This window comes from Patella vulgata, chromosome 9, assembly GCF_932274485.2.
Source record: "Patella vulgata chromosome 9, xgPatVulg1.2, whole genome shotgun sequence".
Taxonomy (NCBI): Eukaryota; Metazoa; Mollusca; class Gastropoda; family Patellidae; genus Patella; species Patella vulgata.
Genome location: NC_065887.2, coordinates 11,243,011 through 11,262,008, shown reverse-complemented (window position 1 = coordinate 11,262,008; position 18,998 = coordinate 11,243,011). Strand labels below are relative to the sequence as shown.

Genomic DNA, 18,998 nt, shown 5'->3' with positions numbered 1-18,998 from the left:
AAGCATGTCACCGTCACTTAGCCACTGGTATTAAATATCAGGCTGTTCTGTTTTTTCTATATGTCTTTCGCCAATTCAATCGTTCATTTATGTTTGAAAATTGTACTTTTTTTAGTTTAGGATTGCCGACTGTTTGGATATTATCTTGATGTTGATTGGCTGTTTTGTTGCTATGTTACATGGTGCAGCATACCCTGCTTTGATTTACGTCTGTGGGGATTCTATAGACATATTCATTAGTACTGGAATATTTGAGAGTTTGTCAAGTTTGATGTCGTATCCGGCTTCCTGGGAACCGTTAATCTTACAGTGGAATCTGTCCTTAAACAACCAGACCTTTTAAAGTAACAAAACGCAGATTACCTTATTTAGTCCTCTTGTTATTATTGGATTCGTCCATTGGATTATTCTCATGAAATGAAATGTGCGTGTATGTCCGCATTTATGGAGGTAATAAACTTACCGAAAGGTAAAAACGGGTTGCCGTTTACCTCCTTATAGACCGATTTATTAACCTTCTAGGTGGTAACAATATTGGATCGACTGAGCCGTCTCGGGATGAAATTTAATACTGTTTAACTATGTCTCCGGAAGGAAGTATTATCACCATACATTAAGAGAGAAATGGGGTTTAATGTTGAAATAATACTAACCATGATATTTTAGACTAGCTTGTGGTACATTTATGGTAAAGGGTGGGGGTGGAGGTTAGACAAACTAGCCTACTCTTTACCAAGAACAAGTGTGAATCAAAACCACGTCACTTGCCGCAACGGAAGACCTTATGAACTAAAACGCCAGAGTTAAATCATCTGTCCATTATCTCAGAGAGTTATTGCAAAAGCCTTCTAATAACTCTGTATAAAATGGCTGGCCTTTAAAAGTTCAAGTATACTTTCTAAATGTGACGTCAAATCATGCGGCTCCGATCATTGGCTCGGTTGTACGTGCATTGTTTACATAAGACGTTGTAGCGTAAACCGGCCGGGCAGAATGGTGCCTTATACTCATTTTATATAGCCATTTACACTAAATAGTAAATATTTTTTATCTCGATATACTTCATACACCTTTATTTATATTTCTAATACTTCAAAAATATATTTTGGAATTTAATTTGCAAAAGGAAAAAAGTTAATATTGCGAGCTAATTAACTCGCACCGATGTCATCCCTTGCAGTGATTGTAGCGGACTTGCGAATATTCACTTCTGAACACTGTGAGCCGACAGCATTGCAGTTTCATCATAGCACACAGTTCCAATACCATAACAAAGATTCGCTTGATTTTATGTTACTGGGCCCTGTTTCACGAAATTTTAACTAAAGATAAAATCAAAATTTTAGTAGATACTTCAATTTTGATTGGCTAATCACTAAAATCAATCTAATATTATCCAATCAAATTACTAAAATTTGGATTTTATCTTAGTTAAAATTTCGTGAAACAGGTCCCCAATACATTGTGCGCGCGCGAAAGACCTCTTGACAGTTGGAATTCGATATAAGAGTTAGCCGCAGCGCCGCTGTCATGGCAAAATTTCCACATAGTACACTATGCCTGTCTTTAATATATTCCCAGTCGGCGTAGAACAGTAGGACATTAAACCCCATTCCATTTCATTTTATAGCCTCGCACACTACATGACATGTATGCCCACCTGCCAATCAAATGTTAAAATTTAAGTTTGTGCCCAGCAAGGAAATTAATTCAACCCTCTATTGGGGGATGCTGTAAAACTTTCAGATGAGTATCGTCAAAAGGCAAGGCCTGTGTTTTGTTTCGGTCAATAACATATATATTTCAATTTATTTACATTATATGTGCGTTGTGCTTTCATAAATTATATGTGTTATGTGCTTTCGAAAGTTCAAATTATATGTGCCATGTTTTTTTCAGAAATTTTACGTCTGTTGATAAATCAATTGAGATTTACGTGCTTTTGTATGCAACAGGCAATGTGAATCAAAACCGGGCCCTGCCATATTGACTTTTTAAAATTTTGACTCGGGTTATTGCATTCCGAGCACAGAGAATGTATTGTGGATCTACTTCGTTTTAAATGTTTGATACATACAAAGACTAAAATAATCATTCTTGATGTTATTAAATTGAAGCAAAGTAAAAACTTTTCAGAATTCTCGAAGTATATTTAATGCTTTCGGCTAAATTCGTCGATTTATGAATTAAAATGTCGGTCAATTAGCTTCGTGTTTGTTCTCAAGCTGAGCTATATCTAGAAATAAAGTTACTGTCCATATTCATAAGGTATATCTGACTTTCACTTTACTATTCTTTAGTTTTTCTTCTGTAACTTTATCAAAACTTTCACTTTCAGCAACAGTTAACCAATTTTTCCAATCTCCTACTTTACCTGAATAATAATGATAAAGAATTTGGTTTAATTTTACAAATAAGTCAACACCGTCAAACTGATTTTACACAATAGGTCAACACCATCAAACTGATTTTACACAATAGATCAATACCATATCAATACCACTAAGCAGCCAGTTTATGAAGTATAAAGCAGTACTTGTCCTAAGCATGCTATAAAATTACTTCTTTATGAAAATATATTGCATTACAACCTCTGAATTCATCCAGAACAATTATCAAGAGCGTGACAAATGCTATCATAATACAGTATCGAAATTGATATCATTACACGGGTCATTCGGCTATAAACGACAGCGTGTTAGTTAAGACTAAAGATTATACAAGAAGACACGATAAGCTCCCTCACACCTCTTTGATTATATATCTACTGTTTCTGGATAACATTTCTACATCTTAGACAGACTGGCACACGTTTCGGTTGCTAACAATGTAAATTCGAATTGAACAACCCTTTTTTTCCTGGCACTTACATAAGGTTTGACTTTACTATATATGGCGAAGAGTTGGTTCAATTTATAATTTATAGCGGAAATAGTAAAAAGTAGTGGATCGCGGAATAGATTAGAGTAAGTTGTTTTAATTGGGTATAGAATTGAAATTCTCTTCGACCCATACCTTTTCTGTAGACCGATAATCCTTCCTTCCATTCACATTTTAAAAAATCATCTTTAATTTCCTCGTTAGCTTTCTGTAATTTCTTAAAGCTACAGGCTTCAACTATAGCTTTGCATAACTCATCAGACGCTGGCAAATCTAGAAATTTAGCTAAACCTTTTACATGTTCTGCTGGATTCTGAAATAATTATATTATGTATTAGCTCATTAACTCAGTCATTATAGAAAAACAAAAACCTATTAATTTCATTTTGAAGAAAAAAGTAATCAGAAACTAGCTACATATTATTCTACTGGATTCTGAAAAAATTATTATGATTTTTTGTAAAAGCAAACCATGTTTTATATTATGAAATATAAACATACGATTATTTACAAAATGAAGAAAGATAAACAAACGGTTGAAAACAATATATATAAATATGAAACAAACCTCATGCATATCTTCATAGGTAAACTGATAAAATGGATTTTCAGTTGTTTCAAAGAACTTCTCCCACTCTAGAACGTAGTCATACCACGTTCCATACGGTACTGAAAGACAATAGAGACTTTTGACAAGCGTAAATTTCTGGTCCGTATCACGTATCCGTATCGATTATGCTTGTGACGTCATCAGTGTATGTGTTTTACTCATACGTGATACGGCACACGGATACGGCAGCACGTATCGAACAGCTTTCATACGGAAAAGGTCCGTATAACATCGTCATCTTTTTACCATCTTGTTTGCTACTTTTAGAAATGTTGTGGTATAGCGTGTTTATGAATCTATGTGTATCTTAGAACACAAAGTTGAATATTTGATGTGATTTTAACCATGATAAAGACCGGAATTTAATCATTATGTTTGATGAGCTTTTATGGAAATTTTCATATTTTTCCTGTCTGTCTGTCTGCATGCTGGTTGATCTACGTGCTAAATTTAGGGAGGTGGGACCTTGCAAATCTCTAAATGATGTGATTCTATGGTAAATGATACATTAGTGAAACCAAAAAATAGAACTAAGCTCAGTTCATCTACTCATACGTACGCGGCGGGAAAATCTGCCAAAACTCTAAAACTTTATTGACGCAACGTATCACGTGACGATACGGATACGTGATACGGATGGGAAAAAATCCGCTTGCCAAAAGACTCTAATATGGTTATAAACACGTAACGTGAAGATAGTTTGGTAGATTCAAAAGTTGTTTTCGTAAATATGACAAATACATTAACGGTTAGAGAATATTACAATAAGAATATGCTGGTAACCTAATATTCTTTTTTAGTAATAAAATTATTTTGCTTTTTTCGTCAGCAGCCATCGTTGGCAGTGAGTTGACTAGTTACTGTAGAGTTTTACCACACGGAGATCATGGCGCCAGTTCTATTTGGTTCTAGCCAGTGTTCTTAAAACAGTGGGGCAATCTTGAAATGGAACGTTAACTAAAATCAGCATATTCCATTTCAATAGCATGGAAAGGCGACGATGTATACAGGCATCCGTTAAAAATTACAGCCATCCGATATAGAGTTGAATATGGGCTTGGCATGTAATTAATGATTTATATAACATTTGTGAACAAACGAAAGATCTACAATAGGACGATTTAACTCTTACATAATGCATGTATAAGGTGATCTTTGGATTTAAAAATAAAAATAACTTACCAGTTTTATACAAAGACATATCTATGAAATCTCTGATAGTTCCATAGTACTTTAAGGTAACATCTACTCCACTAACATGGAAGAAATACGAGACAACAGTGTCTTTTGGGTTCCGAAGCAGATAAATAATTTTGGTTTTCTTTGAGAACATCTCTGTGGGTAAATGTCGCGGCCATAAGTGAGAATTAAGGAGACGTGGAGACGGTTCCTGGTCTATATCCGCCATCTTGCCGAATTCTAACATTTGTTTCTCCTTGATCTGTTTGTTATATTCTGTAGATTGACTTCGTAACATTTGAATAACTTCCCAGATCCAGTGAGTACCTGAAATTAAACTTTGACAGATATGATATGATCTAAATCTTTTAGATCATGTGTCATTTCAAAAGAATGTATTCTGTATCGACTCTCGTGGTCATGTTTTGGGAGAATCGGTCATATCTATTTACTTCGTGTTGTAACATAACCGTTACGATGACATTTTTAAAATTAAATCATTAAATGGTGATAGTATTTCATGTAATGACCATACGACCGTCTAGAGAGTTGATTATGGTCCTGTCATGTGAATAATAATTTATATTACAGGTGAGGTCAAAAGAAAGACCTGCAATAGTAGATTATGCATCTTTATAACATTTTTAACAGGTGATTTGTCACTGTTATTTTTTATTGTTAGAATATGTAAATATGTTGATCGCCATCTTAAATGCCATAGGTCTGGGCCCTTATTCACTAAAACTTAAACTAAGTTACAACCGAAATTTTAAGAAATACTGCAACTCCATTGGATATATGCAAATTGGTTTTACTGGTCAGCCAATCGAATTGCAGTATTTCTTAAAATTTCGATTTTTATCTTAGTTTAAGTTTTTTTGAATAAGGGCCCAGGTGGTTAAAGTATCTACACACTAAAAACATAGCTTGCCAGTCAAGGTATCAAGGTAAAATACGGTACTCAGGGTGGCTTATGATTGTTATAACTTTTAAAGGTTTTTACTGTAAATAAAGATCAGGATCCAAATTTTGTCAATCGGGCGTCATTTATAGAATGGGGAGACCATTTCTTGACGGAGTGGAATTCCTAACAAAATAATGTCAATGAATGCAAAAGAGATCATATTCCAATTAAAATACCCGATTTCAAAGCTTGTTTGTTGAACATGTGAAATACTTCTTTAAAAGGGACACATACCTGCTTTTGGGTAAGCACATATCATGACGTCATCATCTCGTATCTTGAGATCCTTGATTTGTCTAAAATGAACTTCCGGTTCTTCTTCTACGGGCATTAGATAAACCCCGTCCACTTCAATCATCTTAAAATCATTTCCTGACTTGTCTTTGATTACAATTTCTTTAATAGTACCGTATTCATTATTACCAACGTTCTCCATTTTCAAAATGTATTCACCATACAGTTTGTTAATGAAATTTCATAAACTTTTCCAGTCTGAATTTGATAAAAAAAAAAAGAAGAATGGCATTATTCAAATATTCCCTTATTAAATTATTTCCTGTTGGCGTGCGCGTTGAATCATAAAGTCTGTCATTGAGTCAAGTGGCGTGGTTTCGATTCCCCGCTTATACGTGACAAGCAGTTTGGGTCACCTGTCCAACCTCGGGGATTTTCTTAGGGATCTCCGATTTCCTCCCACTGCTAAAGATCCTACGCGCAAGCGAATTATTGAAATAAAATTGAAGATATTTTAGTCCCGAAATGACCTGGTTTGTGTCGAGTGGACGTATAACCCCATCTCTCTCTCTCTCTCTCTCTCTCTCGCTAGCTCACTCTCTCTCTGTAATAAAAATTCAAGACTTGGCCATGTTGAAATTTATCTTGTCTTATCGTGAAAAAATCATGAATAAAGGACAAAGCTGTTGATAATGTAATAAGTAGGCTGAATGATATTTATATACGTGCATACTGAATATTGTGTTCGTAGAAAACATTAATTTATATGTCAAATGACCTCGATAGCCTGCTATAATATCTAATTCATTAAACGTACCTCGATAGCCTGCTATAATATCTAATTCATTAAACGTACTTTTGTTTAAAAATAACTAGGTCAATAATTGCTCTGATTATCTCTAGGTATTGGTGTGTGTCGTGTACGAATCATGGTATGTTTTCATCAATTCATAGAACACATCAGCCTTTTTCTCCTACTATGTGAAGACATGTTGGCCCACCAGTTAAAGTCGTTACAGGCAGGCGTATATCGACTAAGGATGCAGGAAAGCCATATATTAGTACGTGTTTTAAAAATTAATGAAACAAACATATTTATAATATTAATATGACATCATATTTAAATTACCTAAACTAAAGTCTCTATTTCAGTACAACGCCCGTTATATCTCCAGAGGTTTCTCTATATACACAAATGCATCGCTATCAATATGAACTGCATATACTTCGTGTTCGTTTGCAAGTTATGGAGAGATTATTCAGTATAAAAAAGTGGCTTCCGTTATCAGTAATAAGACATAATGTCAAACTTAATAGGTCGCCCTGTATTATTTTGCTGTCGAGTCTACAGTCGCGTTGACACTTGGGAGGCTATATGTATATGGCGGGATTTAAGGGCCAAAACTAAATGTAAGTTGAAAGTGTTATTATACATCATAGAAAATACCTAATACCTAAGATGCAAAATACATATGTCGTTATACTTATAATGATGAATACATAATACCGTTAAAGTAAAAGTCAAAAGTCAAATTACAAATGTTTTTGGGAAAAAATCCACTAATGTTGCAAAGAACAGAAAATGTTCACATATACACTTCAACAAAGCAACTTTGCAAAATGACATTTGTCTTTTGTCTTTTAACGCATCTTGAGTTCTTGGGGTCAAAGGACAACGGTCAAAGGTCATCGGGGAATATGTAAAATTGTTAAAATGAATGCTCCCATGAAGGAAAGATAAGCTTGTGGTCGTCTGCTTATTTAACAAGCTTGTCGTTGTCTGCTTAGTGACCTTCTGGACACTATAAATATGTTGTATGGATTTTGACTTTACCGCTTTACTTGTTATTATCAATTAATAGAATCTTGCGTCAATTTAAATGTACGGAAACTGTATATTTGGAAAGATTAAATATATTAAATGATTATTATGTACGATAACCTTTTGAAATAAAATTTAAATTTTACTTTGATTTTGAATCTGTTCTTTGTTGTAAATTGTTATTTAGGAGCTCATTTCATGAAAACAAAACGATTAGTCCACTTAATGAAATGTTCTTTAATTTAGAAAGTAATTACAATGATTGATTTTAAAATGGTTCATTCAACAATGTTTTAAAGTTTTTACTGCCTGCCAGCAATCAAAAATTTAATATAACAAGAGATGGAAACGTTTCATATCCCATCCCATATACTTACCTATGCCTACTACAGTGAATAATGAGAAAAGATCTGATTCTGATTTTATATTTAATTTCATTTATTTATTTACTCAAGTGCAGTTTACGAAAGTTATCCGAAATATGAAACACCAATACCATAACTCCTCCAGGAAACTGTAATTTACTGACTTTACACAGTCCAATGACAATGGTATTTAAACAAAAATATGACAGCAAAAAAAAATAAGTGAAATGAAATGGGATTTAACGTCCTAATTTTCTGCTCCTAATGAAGACGGGCATACGGCATACAGTGTGCTATGAGGGGCATTTTGCCCGGGCAGCGACACTGTGGCCTACTCTTATATCGAATTCCAACTACCAAGGGATTTTTACGTACACGCCAATGTAGACACGGGTTCCCGGTTTTTTCGTCCCATAAACGACTAAACAGTTGTCCTCTTGCCAGGCCCTCCGCTCTAAAAAAAAAAAAATAAGATGCCGCATGAATAATAAATGCCTATACATTCTGACAGTCAGCACGCCCGACCCTGATGGAAAGATCCATAATGTTAAAATAATTTTATATAGCCTACATTTAATTTAAACTTGTATCAGCCCAAGTCACACATGACACAATTTGGTATTTATCAAAAAGTATATTTACATTAAATTAAATTTATTCTAAATGTGTTCAATCTAGATGTAGGCCTATTTTGTGTGAAGTTTATAATATATGACTAAAACGGCTAGGTGTATTAACATTAGTTAGTCTACAGTTAAAACCGAATTGAAATATATAGGGGTATATAATGTCCAACAAACTTCGTTTGTAAGAATGATTAACGGTAATCTCAATAATGGATGGCACCTTGTTTAGATTATACATATTTGAACTGTATAGTTAGCCTATCTAATATCAACATCATGACTGACAAGTCTCCAGATACTAAAAGAAGGTCCAGCCTATATCCGTTCTTTCCTTCTTAGGAGTATTCATTTTAACAATTTTACATGTGAACCCGATGTCCTTTGACCCCAAGAACTCAAGATGCGTTAAAAGACAAAAGACAAATGTCATTTTGCAAAGTTGCTTTGTTGAAGTGTATATGTGAAAAGGTTGTGTTCTTTGCAACATTAGTGGATTTTTTCCAAAAAACATTTGTAATTTGACATTTGACTTTTACTTTAACGGTATTATGTATTCATCATTATAAGTATAACGACATATGTATTTTCCATCTCAGGTATTAGGTATTTTCTATGATGTATAATAACACTTTCAACATACATTTAGTTTTGGCCCTTAAATCCCGCCATAATATGTATAGACATTAACGCGCAAGCGGTTAACGGCAACATTTTCTCGATTCTTGACTCGGTTACAAAATTATGATGTCATAATGTTTCAAGAGAGAGAGAGAGAGAGAGAGAGAGAGATGGGGTTTACCGTCCTCTCGACACCATCAAGGTCATTTCAGGATTAACATATAGTTCAATTTTATTTCAATAATTCGCTAGCGTTTTTAGCAGTTGGATAAAACCGGAGACCCCGGAGAACACCCACGAGGTTGGACAGGCCACCCTACTCCTAATTGTCACGTAAAAGTGGGGAATCGAAACCACGCCACTTGTCTCAATGACAGACCCGGTGATCAAACGCGCCTTCAGTCACGCATTTGAAATAAAGATTGGTTGGGAGGTGAACTGATTTTACCTTTATTCGTCTACAGAGGCGTGGTGGGTGGGTAGGCAGGGTACACTGTAACAAAAATTTCCGTGAAAAAACGTAAAAAATTCCGGAAACAAAAATTACCAGGAAACTTTTATCCGTATTTGTTTTTCCTGTAATTTACAGAAATTCCTTCCATTAACATAAATTCCATTTTCAAATTCAGAAAAAAAAATCCTGGTAAATTTTCTTTCCTGAGCATGAAGATGATAAAAATTTCATTGAATTAACCATTGACTTTATACCCGTGCGTCAAATAGCTTTATCTAACGTCCGCTTCCACCGAAGTGATATCGCAGATACTCTTTAACCATAACCTCTTTTCGCTAATATATGAATCGAGAGCAATGTATCACAACCCGCCACTCGTCAGTGGTTGGAGGCTTTCAGTGGTAGACTCTGCTATCGAGACAAACTGACTTACACTGGCCAACGGGTTGTACTATCTGGATTTAAGCCTGCTTGATTACCAGATATTACATTACCACACGAGGCATTAAAACATATTTTTACATATTTATGAAAATACTTACAATCTGATTTCCGTATGATGAATAACAATACACTTTATAGATCTTATAAATAATGGAAATTAGATATACATTTCAATTAATATACCAAACGTTACAAAATATGATTCTTCATATTATGGTTAATCCATTGAAATGAATACTATAACATGATCATTATTATAAATGATTATATATGTATACGATTACTTATCGTTGTACCGCTTATCCCATAAAATAACAGAATAAAGTCCATTACAGAACGGAATAAAACATTTTATCCCTAAATTTCACGGAACTTCTTTGTCATTCCACCGTATATTCCGTAAAATAACAGGATTAAGTCCATTATAGAAGGGAATAAAACATTTTATCCCTAAATTTCACGGAAAGTTCCTGTTAAATACTGAATATTCCACAGAAATATATAAAACACGTAATTTGAAGAAATAATTCATGCTTTTAACACAATTTTACCAAAAAATCCTTCGATTAACAGAAAAAAGGTGTTAAACTACGGAATTCGGCCACATCAAAAATGGATATTTTTTACAGTGTAGGCAGTTGGGCAACCTGCGCTTATAAATACCCCCAAAAAAAATTTAAAAAAAAAATTAAAATATAGGATTCGTTGATAACAGCCGAACCCTATGAGATTTCAAATCAGGGTATATGGTGGGAGGCTATATGTATAGACATTAAGGCGTAAACCATCAGAATGGAGTGAACATAGAAAGGATGTACCGTGTAAGCCTTTATGAAGTCAATGGCTTGTTTAATTATCAAGTTTGCAACCCGCCTACCGCAGGTTGTTTAATTTTTAATCTCTAGGTAATGTAATGGCTTGGATATGAAATGGATTGTCAGCCCAAATTTTTTGAGCGGTCTTTCTGGCGATCCTACCCTCAAAAAAGACAAAAACATAATAATTAAGAAAAGCGACAAAGGCTCGTGTTGTTTCATATTGAATCGCACAGACTATATCTCAGAGACAGAAAATCAATTAAGTAATCCTAAACATTACACTATTAGATCAACCCATCTTTAAGGACACTGCAACCTTAAACATACATTATGCAAGAGCTAAATCTGCCTATTGCAGATCTTCCTTTAGACCCGAAATATTATCTAAATTATTAATTAGACATTATTTAACGTATCCAGACAATAAACAACTCTCAATGTCAACGCTAGCCTGTGATATTTATTGGACTATGGTCCGATTTGCTGCTCAGCTTTCATCCATGATTTAATCATGAAATAGATAACTGAGATTATGTTTTTTATCGTACCGACTTTAGTAATGATGATCGAGGATAGGCTGAAATTTCAATCGCTTAATTCTCGGTTCATAGTTGATCAATTTAAGTGAATTTTTCAGCAAATTCCCTTTACATTGTCTAGTTTATAACAGTTATAGTGGGTACTACCAGCTCTTTATCTAATCTCCCATAATGTATTTTTAATAAACAACATTTTACATGAATTGCAAGACAAGGAATACATAACAGCAAAACGTCTGGACGTACACACTAGACGAATTTTGGACGTTTTTCAACATTCTGAACAATCATCATACATCTGTTAACCGCAAATGTAAGTCATAACAGCATAGATTTCTTGACACTATCGTTTTTAAAAGTAGCAACGCCAATAACACTGGCCAATTGGAAAGTATTTTTCAAAGAAACCGATACACACCAATTACTGTTCAAAAGGTCATTTCAGTCAAAACATCACACATCACACATCAATTTGACATCACACAATCTCCGATTCTCCGTTTCCATAGGATATCTACTCAGAAGGCTGACTTTGAGTCAGCAAGTACGATGGTATTTACCAAACTAATGCAATATGCAATCAGCAGTTAAAACCAAAACTTGTGGCTATCCCAGATGTTAAACATGCAAAATCCTAAACATATCCGACCAGTTCCTTAACAAAACATCACCAAAAAAGACAAACTGATCTCAATTCACTTTACCCAACCAAATCATGACATTTCTGATCTCATTGTCACGCCAATAGAAAAGGTTAAGAGTGACTTTGAAACGTTTTGGCTAACAAGATAAAATACTGGATTGACAATTTGAAAACAACAGCCCCCCCCCCCTCTTTTAGTCCCATTTAGCGAAACAGCAGCAAGTGCGTCCAAAACCATCAGGAAACACTATACCGATCTCCAGGAAAATCGCCCAAAAATCTTTACACAGAAACTTATAATTGCATATTCTAAAAATAAAAATCCGAACGACATCTTAGTGCACAATAAATTAGACTAAATAAGACCAGTCCTCATCCTAACCCAAAACAAACAATATATCAAACGAAAACAACTTTGTATACAAAATTAATATATTGTATGTATTTTTATGAAACCAGTAAATATCACGCGAACAAAAATTATTTTCATCATCCTAGGTCAGTGTTTATATGGAGACTCAACCTCTCCCCAAATGGGGGACATCTTGCCCGGGCAGTGGCGGTATTTCGAATTTTAGTTCTTAGGGGTTCTTTTACGTGCACTCCAACGTGTACATCACATCCGAACGATTAGACACTGTCCTTGCCAGGGGAACTAGAGTCTTGCTCAGCTACCGCGGCCCCGACTTACGTAAGAAAGATCAGTCACATTATAAACATTTACCTTTATTTACTTACATTAAATTTAAATATATTTATACGGCGATATCGAATATCCGAGAAACATCAAATATATATTGATAAAAGTATTTTATTTTATTTCTTTACTTTGGTATAAAAACTGCGAATTTGCTAAAGTAATAAACTTGTCCAAAGTGAATAATTATTTGATAGCTGATAGTGAGTGCACTTACTGTCAACTTTATTTGATATAGGCTACAAATTAAATTCTGTACGCTATTTTTAAACAAATAAGTGCAGTCAACATTACTAGTAGGAGCTGAACAGTGCAACGTTAAGCCCCATTTAATTTTCTACATGCACCCCAACGTGTATCCAGTCATTTTTCTAGTATATCTGTAGTCATCGATCGACATCTTCACTCTGAATAGTGAGGAAGCAGACTGGAACTTATCGCGGGAAGTAATTGCAACCGTTTGCAAACCTTCAATTGTAGGGTGATATTTAATGCTGTTTTTTGAGGCCCGATTGAAATTTGATATTTTTGATTGTGGTTGAAGGGATATTTCTGTGTTCATTTGGTCGAAAGTGTTAAGAAGTGCTGGTGATAATGAATTTCTCAGTGTTTTCCATGTAGTTTTTTTTTGTGAATATTTTATTACCTCTGCCGGTTTATTTCTAAAATCATAAGTCAATGAAAGAGTTCTTTGAAAGCGATCGTTTGCCTGAAAATGGGTTCTATGGATGTTATTGTTAGAGTTGGAATAAACTTGAGGCCTTTGTCAAGTATGCTATTGCTAAGTTCTAGGAGGCTGAGAAGTCTGTCGCTCAAATTGACAACTGTTTGTCCTAAAGGCGACTTCTCATTCTTTTTCCCTGATTCTAGTTTAAATTCCCCATCTAGCAGTTGATGATCTCGCTTGCCGTATCTGGGCTCCAGTGGGTGGTGTCGTTTCCTTTCAATTCTATACTTTGCCCTTGAAGTTTGGCAGTGTGGTGGCGTTTGGTGAAGATACAGTAGAGATCAATTTGTTGTAGCTGTTGATGTTTTGGTAGACGATCTGGTTGTCTAGTCAGAATCGGGAATAAGTGGGGATCTGTGTGGTGAAGAGCTTGGTTGTTGGGAAACTATTCTAGCCACCGCGAGCAGACCCAGCTTCTTCGCTGTTGTTAAGTCCGACGTGTATAACCATTTCCTCGGGTGCAGGTCCCATGTATTTCTGTAGGATCTGTTTGATGTGGCAGATCTTGGATCCAGAATAGCTATAGATCTCCCAGTCCCCGACAAAGGATACTATCTTTGCCAGGTTAGAGGATCCAATAACCAGGGTCTTGGCCACTCTTCGTGGAAAGTCTGAGTGATCGTATGCAGCTGGTAGAAGGCTTGTTAGTGGTATCGAGGATATGATAAGGATATACATAAGTTGTCTGTTACCGGTATCAGATCAATTAACAAATCTATGATTATGGGTGTGAGTGAGTTAGGATATTATAGTTTTGAGATCTTAGTCTAAGTTTTGGTCTGTAGCTACATAATACGAAAGTGGAAAGACTGGTTAAGTTCCTCTTGTTAGTGATGTAGGACCATCGGGGTCCCGTGCACGTAAAAAAACCCTTGGTAGTTGAAGTTCGATTAAGAGTAGGCGGAAACGCCATTGTCGGGATATAATATCCACTATAACACATTGAAATTACGAATGTGATCAGCATGTTAGAGAATGCCTAAAGCAGGTAGCCACTAGCTAGAAAGTACAAATAATTATCTGGTGAATAAAGTATTTTAACTTGAACTAGTAGCACATATTTCTTTTGGATCTATTTTTCTAGGGTTATTAAACTGATTTTATTGTTGGTTATTATATGAGACAGAATTGAAATATGCAAACCCTTTTGTTGTATCATAGTCAATAAAATTTCGTGTTGCGCTTAGAGCTGACTCATATCTTTCAGAGAGAGAGAGAGCGAGAGAGAGAGGGGGGGGGGGTAACGTCCACCCGACATAAACTGATTATGCAAGAAATACAAGAGTACTTTCTCGTGAAATCGTTTAGGTAAACTTGAAAGAGAGAGAGAGAGGGAGAGAGAGAGAGAGAGAGAGGGTGGGGTTTAACGTCCACTCGACACAAACTAGGTCATTCCGGAAGAGAAAAAGAGGGTGGTGGGGCTGGGTGGGGTGGGATGATAAAGTCCATTCGACAAAAACCGATTATTTAAGAAATAAAAGAGCATTTTCCCGTTAAGTTTGAAACCGAATTTCCTTTCCAAATCGTCTGGGTAACCTGTTAGTGCCCAATAAACGTGAAGCTGAATTTAAAATAAAAAGTCTTAATATAATCCAGAGAGAGAGAGAGAGAGAGAGAGAGAGATATTAACGTTCATTCAACACAACTAGGTCATTTCAGGATTAACATAAAAATATATTTAATTCTATTTTAATTATGGTCCTTTTAGTAATGAAAGGTGCCGGAGAACTTGGAGAAAACCCACGAAGATAGGTAGACGACCCAACTCCTTGTCATGTACATGCAACATGGCTCAATGATCAGACCACTCGGCCACCTCACTTTCATTTATTTTAGAAACGAAATGAAAAAAAAAAATGAAATGGGGTTTAACGTCCTACTGGTCTGCTCCGACTGGACTAATGAAGACATACATACGCCAAACAGTGTGCTATGTTGGAAATTTGGCCCGGGCAGCGGCACTATGGCCTACTCTTACATCGAATTCCAATGGATCTTTTACGTGCACGCCAATAAATACACATCCGAACGACTAGAAAGCTGTCCTGCAACACTGACAAGGGGAAACCACGTCAGATTTCAGAAACGAGAAACGAATTGGAACGACGTTTTAAATAATTTTAATCTAAAATAATGTAAAATATCTGTATGGATGCTAAGTGCAGTCGCTTTCCGAAAGCGATATTCTTGAAACGATATTTTAATAAGTTTATTCAAAGCTATTGCTTTGATAAATTTCGGACTAAATTTGTTATTCCCCATAAAATTCTTTTTAATACGTACAGCAATTGCATTGGTTGAAAAGTATACGTATAATTTACGATTGGTTAGATTGTATGTTGACGCTATATTGATAACTATGAAAGCTGTTTCCCAATTTTTCCTTATATTGAATTGATTACTTGCATACATAGATAAACATATAGTTTATATAATATACGAAATACGATATGATATAGAGCTTTCATGCTGAGAAATCAATACCGAGTGTACCGGTATTGATATAACATTACTGCGGAGAACGCAAACCAAACTGGTTATACAATCATATATTTTACTTTTTCGCAGAAAGTTTCTTCTCCGTGAAGGATTACCCGATATACCCAAGACATTATAGTGGATGCAGAGAAGGGCGTGGATAAATAAAAAACAATTTGCAATGCAAGATGGTCCATAATTCGGTCTCTAGCACATAGACTGCTTATGGGAGTGTGCTCCACAATAAATAAATATCTCCAAATATTTCAACAACTATACACCAATATCTATATATACACCAGGCCATCAAAACTCCGTCCCTCACATTTATGGATTCCGCAACGCTAGACTATGAAAGCTAGAAATATCCCTTCAACTTATAATGGATATGAAGGTACCTAAGGACCAAGAATATACATGTGCATGTACGGCCAAGAAGAAAAAAAGCCCATTGTTTACGGCTATTATAATATGGCCCGAAAAATAGAGTCGGTCACAAAATCTTTATTTTGTATTATCTATTTCTAAGTATTTTTAGCTTGATTGCCGAGTAAGGTTTATGAAAATAGGATCTGTGAAAAAAGAAACCACGCGCCACTTGACTCAATGACAGACCTTATGATACAACGCGCACCCGTTAACTAGTCGGCCACTAACCCCCCATGAAATAAGAAACAAATAGGGTCGACCGGGTAACCGTAAACACGTGTTTTTAAAATTGTAGCCTAAAGCCTAGCTCACAACCCGCAGAACAGCCGTGCGAAAATTTTGACTGTGCAGAACCAAAAGTTTCTACGGCCAGTCTGCGATCTTCTCAATCTGATTAAAACACAGATCCAATTTCGTTTCGTTTTTATAGTTCAAAATTTCGATTTTACTTGTCTTTACTACATGTAGTGTAGGCCATCGAAAGTATAAAAAACGAAACGAAATATAGATCTATATTTTAATTTGATTGCGATCTTCTACGGTTCCGAACACACGCAAGTGACCACAAGCCTCACGCACAGGTTTACTAACACCCCCCCCCCCCCCCCAGGCTGTCCGTAGTATATACGACGGCTTAACATTGAATTGAGCTAAACCTCTTTTAAAAGAAAGCATTGAATTGTTTCGAAAATTTTGAAAGTATATTTACTAATTTTAATTTCATATTTAATTTATTATATCAACAACGGAACTCAGTGCTGATTTAAACTACAAACTTCATAAAATAGATTTTTATTCACCAAAACAAACCAAATGAAACTGACAAATTTATTCTTTGACCCAAAATCAAATTCTTTATGTATTTGTAAGCAAGGGCATATATTTATAGAGTCATAGAGATTTGCGTTTCACTAATTCCAACATTTTATGTCGATAAATCCGAAATTATAATATATGGTATATGACATCCACCAGGTCTATAATATTGATTCCGATTGTAACAGCTGAAATGAAGCCATAAAATAACATTCGAATTCCAATACAGCAAACGCAAAATAAGAATTAATATTTCGCTATATTCTGTGTTTAAGGCCCAAGAAAGTATTTGAAGAATTGTAATTTATAAAATTACAAAGGGGTTGGGGTTGTAATCTTTAAGTGGCATTAAGCGATTGAGAAACAATCTGATTAAAACACGGGTCGTATTTCGTTCGTTTTTTATAGTTCAAAATTTCTTTTTACTTGTCTTTACTAAACCAGGATCTGGAAGAGTTGTTATATAACCCGCGTTCTGGATGATGTGAGGGATTAGCATATGAAACGGTCTGTTACGGCGAGTTTTTGCGTGAGGTGCATAGAATTGTAGGTAACCCGCCAGAAACATCAACGCTGATTGGTTAATCAAATGGCTGACGTCATAGGGTGAAATGCCGCTCGTATTACCCCTGACGCGACCTTCCACTACAAGTGGTGAGATCTTCATGTAGCGCAGGTCATCGACAGTATAAAAAAACGAAACGAAATATAGATCTGTATTTTAATCAGACTGATTGAGACACACATCAAAAACAGATCAAAAATTTTATGGGCGTTTAATCACTGGTTGGCTGTGGTAGGTTTAGATCTCAATCACTGGTTGGTTGTAATAGGTTTATATACCTGTGATTGAGATCACTGGTTGGTTGTAATAGGTTTGTATCCCAGTGATTGATATCTCATAAAATTTTGTTCTGTTTAATGTGATAGGTTGTGGTAGTTTGTGGTAGGCATTATCAGCTGGGGTAAATAAAGTATATAGCCTCATGTTTTTTCTTTGTTAACCCTTTGTATTTCCACATAATTTTCAGTCAGAGAACCCGACAAAAGTTGATTTAAAGTCCCGATGCGTCATTTTAAGCAAAGGGGGATCTAGAATAGGAATAACAGTTCAAAAATTCCGTTCAGTAATTACAAAGTTAAGATAAATTGAAATTTCGTCGATCTATGTTGTCCGAGCGAAATAGTTGGCCTACGCCGCCATCTAATCTGATTAAAACACAGATCCAATTTCGTTTCGTTTTTTATAGTTCAAAATTTCGTTTTTACTTGCCTTTACTACATGTAGTGTAGGCCATCGAAAGTATAAAAAACGAAACGAAATATAGATCTGTATTTTAATTAGATTGGACGCCATCGTTTACCGTTTGCGGAGAAACCTGGTGGTTTATCGGTTAAATGCGATTTAATCCAAGCCGGGAAAATATCTAGTGTTGGTATTTTTATTTCGTTTTCTTAAACATACTTTATGCAATCCGACTATTGCGGGTATTTCATTCGTTAATTAGACATTAATTAACTTATCCAGACCATAATCAACTCTCGATGGCATCATTAGCCTGTGATATTTAGTGGATTTGAATATACTATGCATTGGTCATATGTCCGTTGGACTATGGAAATGGACTCCTGGCTGGCATTCCAGATTTCTCCCT

At 35.3% G+C, this 18,998-nt stretch overlaps 1 protein-coding gene across 1 annotated transcript; it reads right to left on the bottom strand.

Annotated features, from left to right (window-relative positions):
- Positions 1-2,129: 2,129 nt before the first annotated feature.
- On the bottom strand, positions 2,130-7,165 carry LOC126831866 (sulfotransferase 6B1). The gene is made up of 6 exons (XM_050562517.2): positions 6,997-7,165; positions 5,868-6,125; positions 4,673-4,996; positions 3,449-3,549; positions 3,016-3,193; positions 2,130-2,374 (listed from the first exon to the last, which is right to left on the bottom strand). Exons 2-6 carry the CDS (start codon positions 6,067-6,069, stop codon positions 2,262-2,264), a joined length of 918 nt encoding a protein of 305 aa, XP_050418474.1. The 5' UTR covers positions 6,070-6,125; positions 6,997-7,165; the 3' UTR covers positions 2,130-2,261.
- Positions 7,166-18,998: the final 11,833 nt, after the last annotated feature.